We start from the raw sequence: 15,931 nt of genomic DNA, 5'->3' as shown, positions 1-15,931 counted from the left end.
CTTCTCTCACTTTTCCTTCCAGCAATCCTGCAGGCAGGCCTTGTCATCTTGGTGTTGAAGAGGCTCAGAGGGGTTAAGCAACTTGCCCAAAGTCACAGAGCTGCTAAATGGCAGAGCTTCCGCCTGACCCTATGCAAAGTCTGGGCTCTGAATGTGTTGTATCACGAATATGGCTGATACCGCTGCAAGGCGATGGGAGGTCTTGGAAAGCAGCTGGCTCCGAAATTTATACCTAAAGCCTGATATATATATATATATTTTTTTGACTTTCTCACATCGAATGTTCTCTGTATCCTCCGTGCCTACACAGGGCTGGCAGAGAAAATAAAGCCCCCCAGGTAACTGTCTCACACTGAGGAAGTGGTGGGTTAGGGACGTGGGCTCGGCTTCCATCAGAAGCGCCTTACGCAGCCCCCGTGAATTATGGGGTGACTGTGGGGTGACCTGGAGTAGCTCTGTGCGACTGAGACAGGACACAGCAGAGCCTGCTGGTCAGCAGCCTTTTCAGTCTCTGTGTGCAACACCCGCTTCGTGAGAGCTCAGGAACATAAGGACCACATGAAAGCCCTCTTGGGAAATGAGAGGCCCAGTGAAGGGTTTGAGCCAATCAGCTTCTTTCTTTCAAGGAGCAGATTAATGGCAAAGGGAGATGCCTTTCGATTGACTGAGGTTCCAGTGAGCAACAACTGCATAACAAATCATCCCCAAATGGCTCAAAACGATGACACTTCATTATCTCTCGCAGTTTCTGTGGTTCAGGAATTCAGGAAAGGAGCGGCACTTCCGGCTCGGGGGTCTCACATACCGTTGTAACCAGACAGTGGCGGAGGCAGCCAGGGGCCGCCCAGGCACCTCTCTCCTCAGGGACCTCTCCAAGGTCTCTCTGTATAGACTAGTTTGGGCTTCCTTACAACAGGGCAGCCTCGGGGCAGCTGGACTGCTTACATGGCTTCTGAAGCTTTCAACAGGGAGTATTCCAAGAGCAAGGAGGAAGCTGCATGGCCTTTTATAGTCGTAGAAATCACACAGCATCACTTCTATCGTACTCTGTTGATCCGAATAGTCACAAAAGCCAGGCCAGTTTCCAGGGAAAGGCTCCACTTCTTGGTGGAAGGATGACAAAGAATATGTGGACATATTTTAAAACTGTCACACTCAGATTGGGAGAAAGAGAGAAGTAACTGAACTGTGGATAGCATGGGGATGTGGGCAGCGGGGAGGGACACACCAGAGAGTCACTTTCGCCAAATACACATTTCCAGAAGGGAAGCAGACAGGCACGGGTAGACCAAAAGCGTTTGAGGGAAAAATCTAGAAAAGGTTCTGAGCCACAAGGGAAAGATTGCCTAACAAATCAGCTAATGAGGACAAAGCACCTGTCCTTGGAGATTTCCTTCAGATGCAAACTGACCCAAATCTGTGGCCCACTGACTTCTGTGAAAAAAGCAAAATCAAAGTCATGTTCCTGCCATCTAAAGAATAACTATCACCTTGATCACACTCCAAAATCAAGGTAAAAGCTTACAAAGGGTCACAACAGGCTTACAATAAATGAGACCATGAAGGAACAAAGAAATACGTGAAGTGCCTTTTCAACTATACATCTGGGGATGCAGAGGGGCTGCCCCCACTGGGTGTGTACCTGAGTTTCCCCAGTTGGCACTGCAGAGCACTTCAGCTCAGACCTGTTTCAGAGCCCAAGGAGGCAAAGCACACACCTCAGAGTGTTCTCTCTCAGGTTGTGGGAACGAATGCCACTCAGATAGAAGTCTGTGATCTGGTGGTGGTCCATGTAAAAAACCTACAAGACATGCTGCTGGCATACACCAACCTTTGAAATATCAGCTCAGTTTAAAAGAGACTGTGGGGCTTCCCTGGTGGCGCAGTGGTTGAGAATCTGCCTGCCAAGGCAGGGGACACGGGTTCGAGCCCTGGTCTGGGAAGATCCCACATGCCGCGGAACAGCTGGGCCCGTGAGCCACAATTACTGAGCCTGCGCGTCTGGAGCCTGTGCTCCGCAACAAGAGAGGCCGTGATAGTGAGAGGCCCGCGCACCACGATGAAGAGTGGCCCCCGCTTGCCACAACTAGAGAAAGCCCTTGCACAGAAACGAAGACCCAACACAGCCATAAATAAATTAATTAATTAATTTAAAAAAAAAAAAGAGACTGTGGCAGAGAGTGTGGCCAATTATTCCCCAGTATCCATCCATTCTCCCTTTCTGTCTTTTCAGATATATACTCCTGGGTTTTAGTTGAGCATATAAATACCCAAATGATTAAGAATACCTTTCTCAGCCTTTCTTGCAGCTAGTTATGGTCATGTGACTAAGTTCAGGTCTCTGGATTAGAAATAAAAGTGATGTGTGCAACTTTCAGTTCATTGCCTTGAAAATGAAGCAGCCTATCCTGGTTTCCCCTTCTTTCCTCCTTCGTGATATCTGGGAAATAGTGACCTTTGGAGCAACCTTGGGGGAGGGCAGAGCTCCCTACTGGCCCAGACTGCTCATCTTTGGGATGTTATATGTGAGAGAATTCATCTTATTTAAGGCACTTATTTAAGTTATAACCTCCATCGTATTTTAGCCACTATATGATGGGGTCTCTTTGTTACAGCAGCTTAGTCTATTTCCTAACTAATACATAGTCCCTGGACTGTCTCTAGTCTTTTAAACTAAGAACCTAATGTTAGAAAGAATCAGAGAAGAAACACTAGAAACCAGATCCTAAAGATTCCCCCCAATTTGCTCACATCCCTGTTTTCTCTACATCTCCCATCTTCTGAGTCCCTCCTAATTGTCTGAAGTACATAATATAAGTCTTCCATGATTCCATGGATGACTGACACTGACCACTCTTTCAGTAGATGATCACTTGTTAACTCACTCAAGCCAGTTCAAATGAAGACAAAGTTTTGCTCTAGGTCCCAGAGGCCTCAGTGAAAGGTAGAGACATTGGGCCTCATGGGAGCTAGAGCTGGGAATTGGGAAGCCATCCAGGATAAAGCAAATACTCTCTCCATCCCTCTCTGGGGGCTGCCACCTCTGGCCTCTTAGATGTCCCCTCTAAGCAGACCAGCACTCTCAACTGTGAATTCTGCCCTTCCCAACTGTGGCTGCCATGTGGCTGGGTCCTACCTCTACACAGTGTTTGCTCAGCCTCCTAAGGCTGATTCAACCCTGAGTGTCTGAGTTTGAGACAGTCATTCTGATTCGCTGCTGGCCAGCCCATGAACTGACTGGTCGTGGGTCAGGTGTCTAAGCCTAGTTGGGTCAACAGTGGCTGAGGTGGTGGGGAACTGTCTTGGAAAGTGACCTTTGCCCTTCCAAAGGTCCTGAGTGGAGTAGACCGTCTGGAAGGAGCTGAGGACAGGGCAGCTAACACGACATATTCAATATACTTTGGCACCCAGAACATATGGAGCATTAATGTATACATATTGTCAAACACAAGGGCTTAATGGGACATTACTCAAGTTAGTAGTGTTGATCAAAGGAGTGGTTATGTATTCCTGGTCTTCGTCTCCAACTGAAAAATAAGTTACTAGGAAATAGAGCTGCTGCTAGGAAGTCTCTTGATTTCTCATAGCACCTAGCAGTGCACTCGGCAAAAGAAGACCTTCAATAAAAGCTGACCCACTGACGGTAATTTGAGCAGCGCACACATTACATAGGGCACAAGATCTCAGGGAAGAGAACTCATAGAAGGGAAACGTGGGTAAGTGTCATTTTGTGGCATTTCAGAACCAAAGACTAACCAGACATAACCTGCTGAATTTCCAGAGAGAAACAAGGAGGGAACAAGAAAGAGGTGCTGGGAGCATTTGGGGGATATGACAAGATACCTGCAACATCAGAGCACATTTTCATTTCCCACAGGTCACAGAGCTCTCAGGTAGCCAAACCAGGGCCAATAAAAGAAAGATATTTACTGGATTGCATAACCCCAGGGAGATTTTCAAGCCTCTAATCAAGGGTGGCGGATGGAAATACCCAGCATGTGGCCATCTAACCGCCCAAGCTATTCTCATTCTGGAGAATTCACAGAATCTATTATTCTGTGGTCTCATTTACAGTATCCCAAGTCTCAATTAGATCTCCCCCGCCAATGGGATAGCAAAGCTCTATAAGACCCACGGAGAATCAAAATTCTCATTGCAGGCAATGATAACCAGCCCCTCCTGTGAATTCTTTTACCAGAGGGGAGCATTTGGTAAAGAACAAAATCATTTTATTTTATTTGGTAAACAATAAAATCATTTTGGTAAAAAATTATTTCTCCTGATTTTCCTCCTCGGGCTCCACCTTCCAACGGAAGCACCCAGGGAGGCGGCCTGACAAGCTAGCCTCAACCCCCCTGACAGCTTCACATCCCTCCACGCACCCCCCCGCCACACACACACACAAGCACACTTTGCTCTGGCCATTTGGAATCTCTGTCTCTGAATATGCTATTCCCTCTGGCTAGATGCCCAGCCTCGTGCTTGTTGCTGGGTCCATTTTTATTTATGCTTAATGACTGGGCAGAGATTTCACTCCTCTGAAGGCTTCCCATATCCCCTAGGAAAAACAGTCATTCGCCACTGTCCCAGTCATGTCCTCGTGTCCCCCACAGCGTGCTGTTCCTTCCTCTATTACAGCATTTATCACATTTTGGGGTAATTATCCCTGGGGCGTTATGTTTCTCCCTTGCCGACTATGAGCAACTGTGATCTGACTGAGCTTTGTGTTTCTTCCAGAACCCAGGTGGGCGGGGCAGTAGCAGGCACTGTGCAAATGATCTGTGTTTGAAGGAAGAGGAGGAAGAGTCAAGACAGTGAAAGGGTACTGGGTGGGGAGCTGAGGGCCACAAGCTGTCCACGGACAGACAAATGTCCCCTGCACAATCAAACAGCACAACACAGCTTGTCCTCCAGCTCAGAAAACTTGCAGAGAGACAGTAAGCCCCATACTCGGTCCCCCTGCCCCGAACCTTAGCCCACCTGCCTCAGGAAGAGCACGCTCTGCCATGTGTCCAGGCGGGATCTGCCACACGCCAGGGAGAAGGAGGGACAGATGGGGGCAGAAGCCAGGACGGGGGAGAGAAGGTGAACGTAGGTGGGGAACGGGGGAGATCGCAGAAACAGCTCTGAAGATGAGCATGGTGGCTACCAGATCAGGAAGCAATTACTGTCGTGAATGGAGAATCATTCTGACTTGCTTCTAAACGAGGGACACGTTAGAAATCCTCAAATGCCTGCTGTGGTGGTTAAAGAAATGGAGGCTTTAGTGATGCAAACACTCGGTTACTAAGAAGAGAGCCCCACAGACACAGAAAGGCACAATCAACCTCTCTCAACCTCCTTCTGGTTCTTCCAATGAAGTCAGCATTTCTGCCTCTCCCGGCCCAGGTGGGCTTTCAAACTCTCAGATGAAAAGTGAAGAAACGGCTTCCGCACTCCTCCTGTTAACTGTACCTCCAGCGGTTTTATTCTAGGTAAAGCCAAATAAATTCTTTCAGGGTGACGACTCGCTCCAAGGACCCCTCTAACGATGCTCTTGACATTGTCTGGCGGCACGAGTTTTGTGGTAAGTACTGACCACCCAACGAATTCTAGGTTGTGACATTTTGGGTTGGATCCCCTAACCCCAGACTACTATTTTTTAAAAATATATAAAGCTCTTTTCCATTCATACTTGAAAATGAAACAAAAAACTAGCACTTCTCCCATCTCATGCCCTCCACGATTTCTCTACAAATCTTTGGCTGCACAGTCACTTGGTTTTATCTTGCGACAGAAAGCAAAGGTCTCCTCCAAAAGCATAAGCTCCTTTTCCTCTCAATTATCCAGTGGGAGGCCTGGAGAGGAAGGGCAACTGGAAGATGCTACAGCAGGTTCTCCGGTCCCACAAAATCAGCATCCCCACGGTGACCTGCCGCAGGCCATTTCTACCCCTGGCCACCCCCATGCAATTTATCATCAAATCTTGACGATGCCAGCCCCAAACACTTCTTGAAGCCATCGGCCACTGCTGACCACTCCAGCTTCCTTCCAAGTTATTCTCCTCCTGTCCACCAGAGGGAGAGGGTGTCACGTGGATTTTCGGTCCTTTAAATGCACCACGCTGTTCAAATGCTCAATCCTGGATCTTCTACCCTACAGTTCCTTCTGCCGAGAAGGTTCCTTCTCCGCCCCCCACCCTGCCCTCCTCTTATCCAGTTAATTCCTCCTTATCCTTCCCATTTCAGCTTCAGCATCACTTTCTCAGGAAGGTCTCAGTACCCTATAGAGTCCTGTCACTCGCTTCCAAAGCATCCTGTCTTTGCCTTTTCCACACACTCCTCACACCAGTAACCAACTCAATGCCTGTTTTTCCTACTAGGGTGTAGGTGCCATCAGAGTAGAGAGCACACTCATCTTGTTCCCTATTACCGCCTATTCCCATCTTCCATTCTAAAAGCCACATTTTTTTTCTCCCATTTTAACATTCCAAAATTGGGATGCATCTTAAAATCAACAGTCTGTCATCATTTGTCACCATTTTCTCTTTCTCAGCATGACATAAAATAATAGTGGGTCTTACACTTGATGGCATCTTGGTGTTTGTCAAAATAGGGTATGTCCCTGTATCTAATGGGCACAGTGCCTGGCACATGGCAGCCATCAATAAATACCTGATAAGTACATACTGACATACACACACATTTCCCGAAGATCTGATATTAGTCGGGTTTTCCTACGTCACAAGTACACCTTAAAATCTCAGTGACTGACCACTTTAGAGGTTTATTATCTTGCCATGGGTCTGCCGGTTGGCTGTATCTTTGTGACCTCAGCTGGGACTGACCTCAGGCTGTGGGTTGGGTTCAGGTCTGACCCATGTGACACTTTTCCATGGACCAGTAGTATATTTGTCTCATAGCAGATCATTAGAATGAAAGAGACCAAGCACAGGGGCACAGCACGTTCCAATCTCCCTTCTTGTCCGTCTAGCAACATTCCACGGCCAAATCAAGCCTGGCATCCACAGGTAGGGACACTTCCTCTGGCTACTGTCACAGGCTAGAGGTGGGGAGTAAAGCCCTGAGAGTAAGAATCCGCCCACCATAGGCCCCGTATGGAGGAGAGGTCTGTGAAGGGACACCAACCTCACATGTCCACAGCACTGAAGGACAGCTCCCTTAATGGACCATACAGAACATGGCCCTGGTCACCACGGGTGAAAGCCCCTGAGTTAGCAGTGGTGGTCTGAACAGGTCAGCCCTCTGCCCAGCAGGCACAAGGACCCTCCTCCTTGGCTCCCTCGGCTGTCAAACTTTATTTGAGGTATTTATTTGAGAGGATAGAGTAAGAAGCAATCACCATCCCTAATTCTTTCTTTCTGCAGCTGATTATGTAACCATTGTAAGCCTAGGCTCCGGGTCCCAATCTGAGTGGGTGACTGGCTATTTTATTTATTAAAAAAAATTTTTTTAATTGAAATACAGTTGATTTACAATGTTGTGTTAATTACTGCTGTACAGCAAAGTGACTCAGTTACACACATATATATATATATATATATATTCTTTTTTTTCATATTCTTTTCCATTATGGTTTATCACAGGATATCGAATATAGTTCTCTGTGCTGTACAGTAGGACCTTGTCATTTGCCCATTCTCTATATAAAAGCTTACGTCTGCTAACCCCACCTCCCTCTCCACCCCTCCCTAACCCCCTCCCCCTTGGCAACCACCAGGGTGACTGGCTAATTTAGGTCAGCTGGGGCATTAGGACCAGAGGGTGAAAGACCCAAGTCCAACTGTCCTAAGGTGACTGGACAACAGAAGTGTTGATGGTCTTGGTCAGGACTTTAAGGAAACTTGGAGGAGTTCTGGTGCCCTGATTTCAGTCCCAAGGCTGTTGTGGAGACAAGAGTTAATGAGGCCTGCACACCAAGTACAGAAAATGAATGTCTCAAAATGCAACCTGGGAGATGCCCCATTAAGCAAGCACAGCTCTACCCAGCACCTCTCCCCACCAGGAGGGTGCACCCTCAACTGTCCCGATTCCATGAAGACACCGAGTGCTTTCACAGCTCCCTTATGTCCTCATCTCCCTTTGCTTTTGCACTTTGGTCACTCTCCAGCAGTTCTGTGTCTCTTTACTTGTATTTCTGCTGCGGCACTTGGCGTAGGGCTGTGCTCTGCCTGATGTGACTTCCGGGGAGCCGTATGGATTTGCTAGGGCTGCTGTAACCAAGCACCACCAACTAGACAGCTTCAACAACAGAAATTTCCTGTCTCGCGGTTCTGGAGACTCGAAGTGCCTCTTCCCCGGCTTCTGGCGGTTTGCTGGCAATCTCTGGCATTCCTTGGCTCGTAGACGCATCACCCAAGTTCTACCTTCATGTTCCCATGGCCGCCTCCCTCTGTGTATCTGTGCCCAAACATGCCCTTTTGATAAGGACACCAGTCATATGGGATTAGAGGCCCACTCTCATGCGGTGTGACCTCATCTTAACTAATTACAATGCAATGACCCAATTTCCAAGCAAGGTCACATCCTGGGGTTTAGGACTTCAACATATGAATTATAGGGGAGAACACAATTCAAGAGACACCAAGACCATTTCTGTATCCCCTGCATGCAGCTCAGGGCCCGGCACATGGGGGCACCCCATTATGTGCCCCCTAACAAAAATGAAAAAACAGGACAAAGCTGTCACTGTTAGCTTCTGGTGAGTTGCCAAACCTCATGGCCAGCTTTCTAAATTCTCCTCTAAGCATTATCACCAGTATACAGCAAGCAAGATAAAGAAATGGCAACCCAATTGACAATATACTCAATTAACTATCCTGGCATTGGTGGCTTCTTCAGAAGAGCTTATCTTCCTGGCACTCCTCAGGAGGCGGGAAGGTGAACAGGCATCATTGGTCTTTCTGACTGCGAGGGAACCTTGAGTACAAAGAGAGGAAATAGGCCAGCCTCATACACAACCTCCCCTCTGAGCTCACAGGACCAAGGCCGGGCCATGTCTGCTGTTCCTGGTCCCAGGGCAGTACTAACCACACGGCTACATCACGGGGTGATGGAGAATGGTAGCTCGTACATCAGAGGACCTGAGTTCCCATTCCTGGCTTCACCACTTACTCGCTGTGTGGACATGGCACAACTATGGAACCTCTCTGTTCCTTGGGTTCTTCATCTGGAAAAATGGGGGTCATTTTCTGTGAGAGGATCCTCCTCTCACAGGGATTTTGTGAGGACTGAGTAGGAAAATGTAAGTAAAATGCTTGGAATGGTGCCTGACAGTTAGTGCTTAAAATGATGGCTATTCTTATAAACACCCTGCTTGATCTCCTTCCAAAGGACTGACTCACCATCACCTGAGTCTTCATAAGCTCTCTGTTCCTAGAACGATCAGAAGTGGGGCCCACTTAAGAGGTATTCATGGTATCGGTTCTCTATTATGCCATAACAATTACTCCAAAAACCTACAGGCTTAAAGAACCAAACATTTATTATCTCACAGTTTCTGTGGCTCAGAAATCCAGGAGTGATTGAGCTCTGGCTCAAGCCTCTTACAAGGCTACAGTTGAGGTGACTCCTGGGGCTGCAGATAGCTCAAGGTTGCACGAAGGGAGAGGCCACTTCTGAGCTCACTCCTGTAGCTCCTGGAGGCCTCCATTCCCTGCTGGCATTTGGTCGGAGCCCTCCCCAGTTCCTTGCCGCGTGGGCCTATCCATGGTGCAGCCTACAACCGTCAGAGTGAGCAAGACAGAATAAGCAAAACAGACGTGGAGTCTTTTGTAATCTTATCTTGGAATTGACATCCTATCACTTCTGCTGCTATTTTCTTTGTAAAAAGCAAGTCACAATTTGTACACCTATGTTCACAGCAGCATGACTCACAAAACCCAAAAGGTGGAGGCAACTCAAGTGTCTATCAACAGATGAATGGATACACAAAATGTGGTACCAATGTACAATGGAGTATTATTCAGCCTTATTTAAAAAGGAAGGAAATTCTGACATATACTACAACATGGATGAACTCTGAAGACATTCCATAAGTGAACCAAGCCAGTCACAAAAAGACAAATACTGTATTATTCCATTTATATGAGGTATCTAGAATAGTCAAATTCATAGAAACAAAGTAGAACAGCAGTTGCCAGGGGTTGGGGGAGGGGGAATGGGAGTTATTGTTTAATGGGTATAGAGTATTTTAGTTTTACAAAATGGAAATGTTCTGGAGATTGGTTGCACAATAAGGTAAATGTACTTAACACTGTTGAACAATATACTTAAAAAATGGTTAATATGGTAAATTTTATGTTAAGTGTAGTTTGCCACAATTGAAAAAAAAAGTTAGTTCCAAGGTCCAGATCACATGCAAAGGGATGGGATTATACCAGGGCATGAACCCCAGGGGCTGGGGACCACTGAAGGCTGCCTGCCACATTGCCATGTATCCAAAGTTGGAAAGAATCTATCTGTTCAATTAGGACTGAATCCAACATATTTAAGGCCACCTGAGTGCTGGCCACAGCCCATATGCGCACAGCAGCACCTGCTGACCCTCAGATGCACCCTCCCAGGGAAAGTTCCTAAGCAACAGAAAGCCATATGCAAAGCTTACTCCAAAGCCACTGCTTGTGGAATTATCTGGTAACAGGTTATGCTTCCAATGAATGAAGCCGCAGTTACAATTCGATTCCACCACAGTGTTCTTTGGTCTCCAATACATCCCATCTGGAATCGAAAGGTACAGTAATGACTGCACTTTCATGGTCCCATTCCCACCTCCGAGTCCTGGCAGGGTCTGCTGTTGCTTTGAAAGGTCAGCGTAAGGAAGGGAACTAAATGGGGACAAGAGGAAGAAGGAAGGAGAGGTGCACCCAGAGCTGGAGTCTCTCAATGGAGACACGACTTTTTCATACCCTCATCAAATTAGGAGTATTTCAAGCACCCTAGTTCCTGTCTTGGGGTCAGTTTTCTCCACTCCATCAAAACAAACATTATAAAATATAATTTTCTTTTCCCACATCAGCTGAAAGCAAAGATGCATTTTTCAAGGGCTGGAAGCCGAGCACAAGCAGATAGGATGTGTTTTCACTACATGAGCTCACGTACAGAAGGTGTCCAGCACAGTATCTGGTGCAGGGGAGGGCTCGATAAATATTCGCTATTATTAAGGTGACAATAGGTCAAATCCTACATGGTATAAGACGATATGTTGTCTACTCAAGAAGCCTCTGAAATTCCTCAGGAAGACACTACAGTCTCTCAAAAGCCCAGTAGGGGTCAGGTTTTCCCCCAGCACGGGCACAACACCAAAATCTTTTTGGTGTTCCTTTTAACACCAAAAATCAGCAGTCAGTTTGCTTTAGCAGCTACATGATAGAGAAAAGCATACCCTTCAATACCAGAATCACACTCGGAGCAGAGGGGGGTTTACATCGTTAAGAGAGATGCAAAACTGCAGGCTGGCCAAGGGAACGGAGGTCCAGATTACCATCTCATGTGCACTGGGGGGGCATACTCCCATCGAGGGAATGACAGAATCATCTGTTCTGTTTAAACAATAATAATAATACTTTTTACGATTATTTTAATAGATTATGGATATTTGAACTCACATAACTTTAGCACGTGTACAGTGTAATACTGCACAAGGTACAAATTAAACACAGCTTAATAACAACATCTTACAAAGAAATCTTTTCTAGTCTTCAGCACTCACTGAATCCACTCTGTGCAGGGCACGACCTGTGCTACTAGGTAGGATCTTGTGTGATTCGAGAGGCCAAGAAGCTTCCTGTTCTTAGGTAGCTAATGGAGATGCCTTTCCACAATGGGCATCCTTGCTCAGAAGCTGTCACATTGACGGCAGTGGACAGCTGTTACCCATGCCCTGATGGGACTAGTTTTCTGAGAGCACGTGCAAACAGAGCTTATTTTCTAATGGGAGGTCATTTGGGTATGGAAGGCACAAAGCTGAGATTCTAAGGTAAGTTGCTCCAAGTAAGACATTTGCCAAGAGTTGGGCTTTGCGTGTATGTGTCCACCACCAACTCTTCCTACCCCTCATGCTTATAATATGAGAGTACAATATAGAGAGAGAAACGAGCTGGACCTGAACCGGCCTTCAGAGGAACAGTTCTTCTTAAGGGCAAGCAAAAATCTGCTTCAGCAAAATGCTGGGATAGGCATGGGCTGGGGGGGGGAGCATTGTAGGTGCTGCTAAAAGCATCAGGATGAATTCCCTAACTTTCAAGTTTTAGACTTGAAAGTCCTTTTGCTGACCATCTCAGGGCACCATTAGTGAGTCTAGGATACATAAACGCATAAGAAACAATATATATGGAAAATTTTTCTCAATCCCGCCTATCTAAGCTAATATTTACTTGATTCTGTGATTACTGTTCCTCTACCACTGCCGGTGGCCAATGGCCAATGGCCCAACGCCATATGCTTTGGTTTATAAAAATGTGACTTTGCGTAAGCCTAGAAACACCTTGCCGTTCACCACTGAATCAGAAGTTTAGAAATCCCTAGGCAAATGGCAAGATTAGAAACCTCTCTAAAGTTAGTGGATAACAGCGGTTCACAGATTTGCACGTGAATTCGATTCACCTGGAGGGCTTGTTAAAATACAGACTGCTGGGCCCACCTCCTGGGTCGATTCAGTGGACCTGGGTACATCCTGAGCTTTGCATTCCCAAAGAGTTCCCAAGTCATGCTGATGCTGCCGGTCTAAGGATTAAACCTTGAGAACCACTGGTGAGGAGGAGACACGAGGAGGGGATTTCCTAGGTCAGGACAGTCAGAGGCTAACTCTACCGAAGACTCACCTCCCAGAGCTGCTCTCTGTACAAATTTTGGCAAAGTCCATGTAGGTACACATTTTGTCTTCTCTCGTCTATGGACCCCAGGCATACGGATTTGGATGGCTCATAATTCCTTAATTTGTGGCGCACTCTCACCAGTGGTCTATGCATGACTCAGTCATTCATTCATTTTTAATAACATAATAAACACCAACCAAAATAAAAGCCGGGACCTTGAAAGGAACCTGCACTTAACTTCATCTTACCTCCCATCTTTCCTGCCGCCCAACATATGAATTAACCAGCTATCCATCTTTCTCTTGCTTTTCTTTTTTACAGTATTATTAAATTTATAAACTGTGGTACAGTCATACAGTGGAATACTGAATAACGGTCAAAACAAATGAACTCTGCCAACAAACTATAAAATGGACGGATCATAGCAACATAATACTAAGTGAGAAAAGTAAAGATTACATATGGATGATACCTGTTTATAACATTAGAAATCTATACTTTTTAGGATGCCTTAAAATTGACATGCATTTTTAAATCTTTGTATTTTTTTCTAATCACTGAAGAAATGAATACATGTTTACTGGAAAAGAGACAATGAGTAAAGAAACGTACCCAGTCAGTTTTAACAGGGGAGGATATGACCCCTCCATGTCCTTCTGGGTTTCCTAAAAAGCTCCTCTTTCCATCCCCAAATGCACCCTTCAGTTTCCATCCAACAGCTCTGAGGCTGAGAGCTCTGATAGGAATAGGCAATTCATACAAGAGGAAACAAAGCAGTAAACAAACACCCAGGGGAAAATGTTAACTTTGCTCATAATCAGAGAAATGCAAATTAAAGCATTTGGGGAGCTATCATTCTATGACTACTAAATCAGCAAAAATGGGAAAAAGGGAACAACAGTGAATGCCTGGGATATTACTATAAACCCGACACGCACAGATGATACTAGCAGCAATGGAGAATTTTTTTAAATTTCCAAACAGCTGTATGACGAGGTGTAGTCATGAACCGTGCAGATGTCTCACTCTGCCGAATTTATCCTGAAGAAGCAACTCAATGGAAAGAAACAACCTAAGTGGCCCCCAACAATGCAACAATTTAGAAAACCACAGTAGAGCACCGTGACGGTGTGCAATGCAGCTGGACAAATTGCAGTTTTGAAGAGAAAATGTATATTTGATATTTAATGCGTGAGAAATATGAAATGGTAGGTGCATTGCGGTTAGAACCATGTGTACGAGGGCTTCGAGGTAAAGAGCAGAAATTAACAGGGCTGCTGTATTTGGACACGGGTGGGTGTTGTTTTCTTCAGTGTTACTGTGCTGCGGTGTCGTAATTATTTTTTTTAGAGCTTGAGAGGCTCCTACCTTGAGAACTTTCACAGCTTTCCTCGTCGCTGTTGTCTTGACAGTTATTTTGCCCATCGCAAATGAAGCTCTTGTCAATGCAGAGGCCGTTCTTGCAGTGGTAGCGGGCAGTGGAGCAAAGCAAAGGGTTTGCCGCTGTGAAGGGAAACCAGAGCAGGTCACCAGGGAGGTTCGCCAGTCCCCTTAGGACCCCCCAGAACCTTCTCCAGCCAGGGGTATGTCCTGCTCGGCAAGCAGCAAGCTCACCTTCTAGGATGGCTGACTCAAAGCCCATCCTGGGAAACTGGTCAGGCAATGACCTGGACAGGACGAGACTTACTCTGCCCCATTCTAAAAGCTCCTTCTCCCAAGTCATCACGCTGGTGACCTATAACCATACCAACATGGCCAGAGGGCAACGCCTCGCCCTAACTGGTCAACCGTTAAGCGGGCCAGCAGCCTCTGAGGGGCCTGGGGCAAAACCCGAATCTCCCAGGAGAGTCAAGAGTGGAATGGTCGGTAACAAAAGAGACACACAGAGAAGAGCAAAGCCAGACGGAGTAGATGGGTCGGGGATCCGTGAACCTCTGCCACTGATGGAGTGATGGCACGATCTAATCCAAGGCCTAGGTCAGATCCTTCTGGTTCCCTAACTATGGACCAGCCTGGTAAGTCCTCATGTTTCCTTATGGCTCACCAAGGTGAGCTCCATCTCTGCTTTGCAATCAAAGAAGCCCATTAACCCACTGGCTCAGCCTGAGCAGCTCCCTGTTGCAGACACTTTCAGGAACCCCCCCAAAAAATGACAGAAATGGCCCTTCCCCTCAAGGAAGAAGGTCGCAACCAGCCAGCATAAGGTCAGCACAAAACCACTTAACAACATGTAAGCAAATCTGCATGGAAAATCACTATTTCTACAGCACAATTTATCTTACTTCCTCACTCCTTGCAGTGCAATTCAAGCAAGGCTCTTTCCAGGGCTCTATTTTCAATAAATAAAGCAGCAAAGTAGAAATTACTCCAGCCCCCAGTCTGCCATTTATTAGCTGTGTGATCTTGGGTAACTTACTTCACTTCTCTGAGCCTCGGTTCCTTCATCTGTGTGCAGAACTGACTCCATAATTTGCAGGGCCTAGTGCAAACTGAAAATGCGAGGTCAACTGTTCAAAAATTATTTAAAACTTCAAGAAGATAAGTGCTGGGCATTAAACCAAGTGTGGCGTGCTTCTAAGCTAAGCACGGAGCCTGTGCAGGTCACAGGTCCATGAAGCTAGCCCTGCTACTTACAGCATTAATTTGAGCATCAAAGGAGATGACATGTGAGAAAATGTACACAGCAGAGTCTGACACGTAGCACAGGCTCAGGAAATGTTGGACATGCTCCCCGAGTTACGTCTGCCTCGGTCCCCCAGAGTGTGGTCCTCCCTGAAGGAGTGATATTGGTGATAACGAAAAGGGGTCATCATGGGATCTCGGGTCACAAACTGAGCCGGCATCTGCATTATACGTGGTACGAAGAGCACCAGAGCGGGATGGCACAGCCAGCACTGAAGACAGCTACGGGATCAGGAACAAGTCAGTGCCGGCATCTCTGGATGGTCCTCACCAGCAGGATGGCAGTTGTAATTTATCTTCCCCATATGCCTCACGGAGCGATTGTTAAGATGCACAGAGATCATAGCTGCAGACTTCACAGGGCCCTGGAAACCCAAAGGGCTGTGGAGTTTTTTATTTTTTAACTGTTCAACTCAGAAAGTTTGATTTGAAAGG

The 15,931-nt window shown here is 46.5% G+C and overlaps 1 protein-coding gene across 1 annotated transcript in view; it reads right to left on the bottom strand.

Moving 5' to 3' along the window:
* LDLRAD3 (low density lipoprotein receptor class A domain containing 3) overlaps positions 1–15,931 on the bottom strand; it is a 256,545-nt gene that overhangs the window by 104,251 nt on the left and 136,363 nt on the right. The window contains exon 4 of the mRNA XM_059929647.1: positions 14,183–14,317. Coding sequence (XP_059785630.1) covers positions 14,183–14,317 — 135 coding nt within the window. The remainder of the gene's footprint in view (positions 1–14,182; positions 14,318–15,931) is intronic.

The sequence above is a fragment of the Balaenoptera ricei genome, chromosome 8 (assembly GCF_028023285.1).
Source record: "Balaenoptera ricei isolate mBalRic1 chromosome 8, mBalRic1.hap2, whole genome shotgun sequence".
Taxonomy (NCBI): Eukaryota; Metazoa; Chordata; class Mammalia; order Artiodactyla; family Balaenopteridae; genus Balaenoptera; species Balaenoptera ricei.
This window is presented reverse-complemented; position numbering and strand designations above follow the sequence as displayed.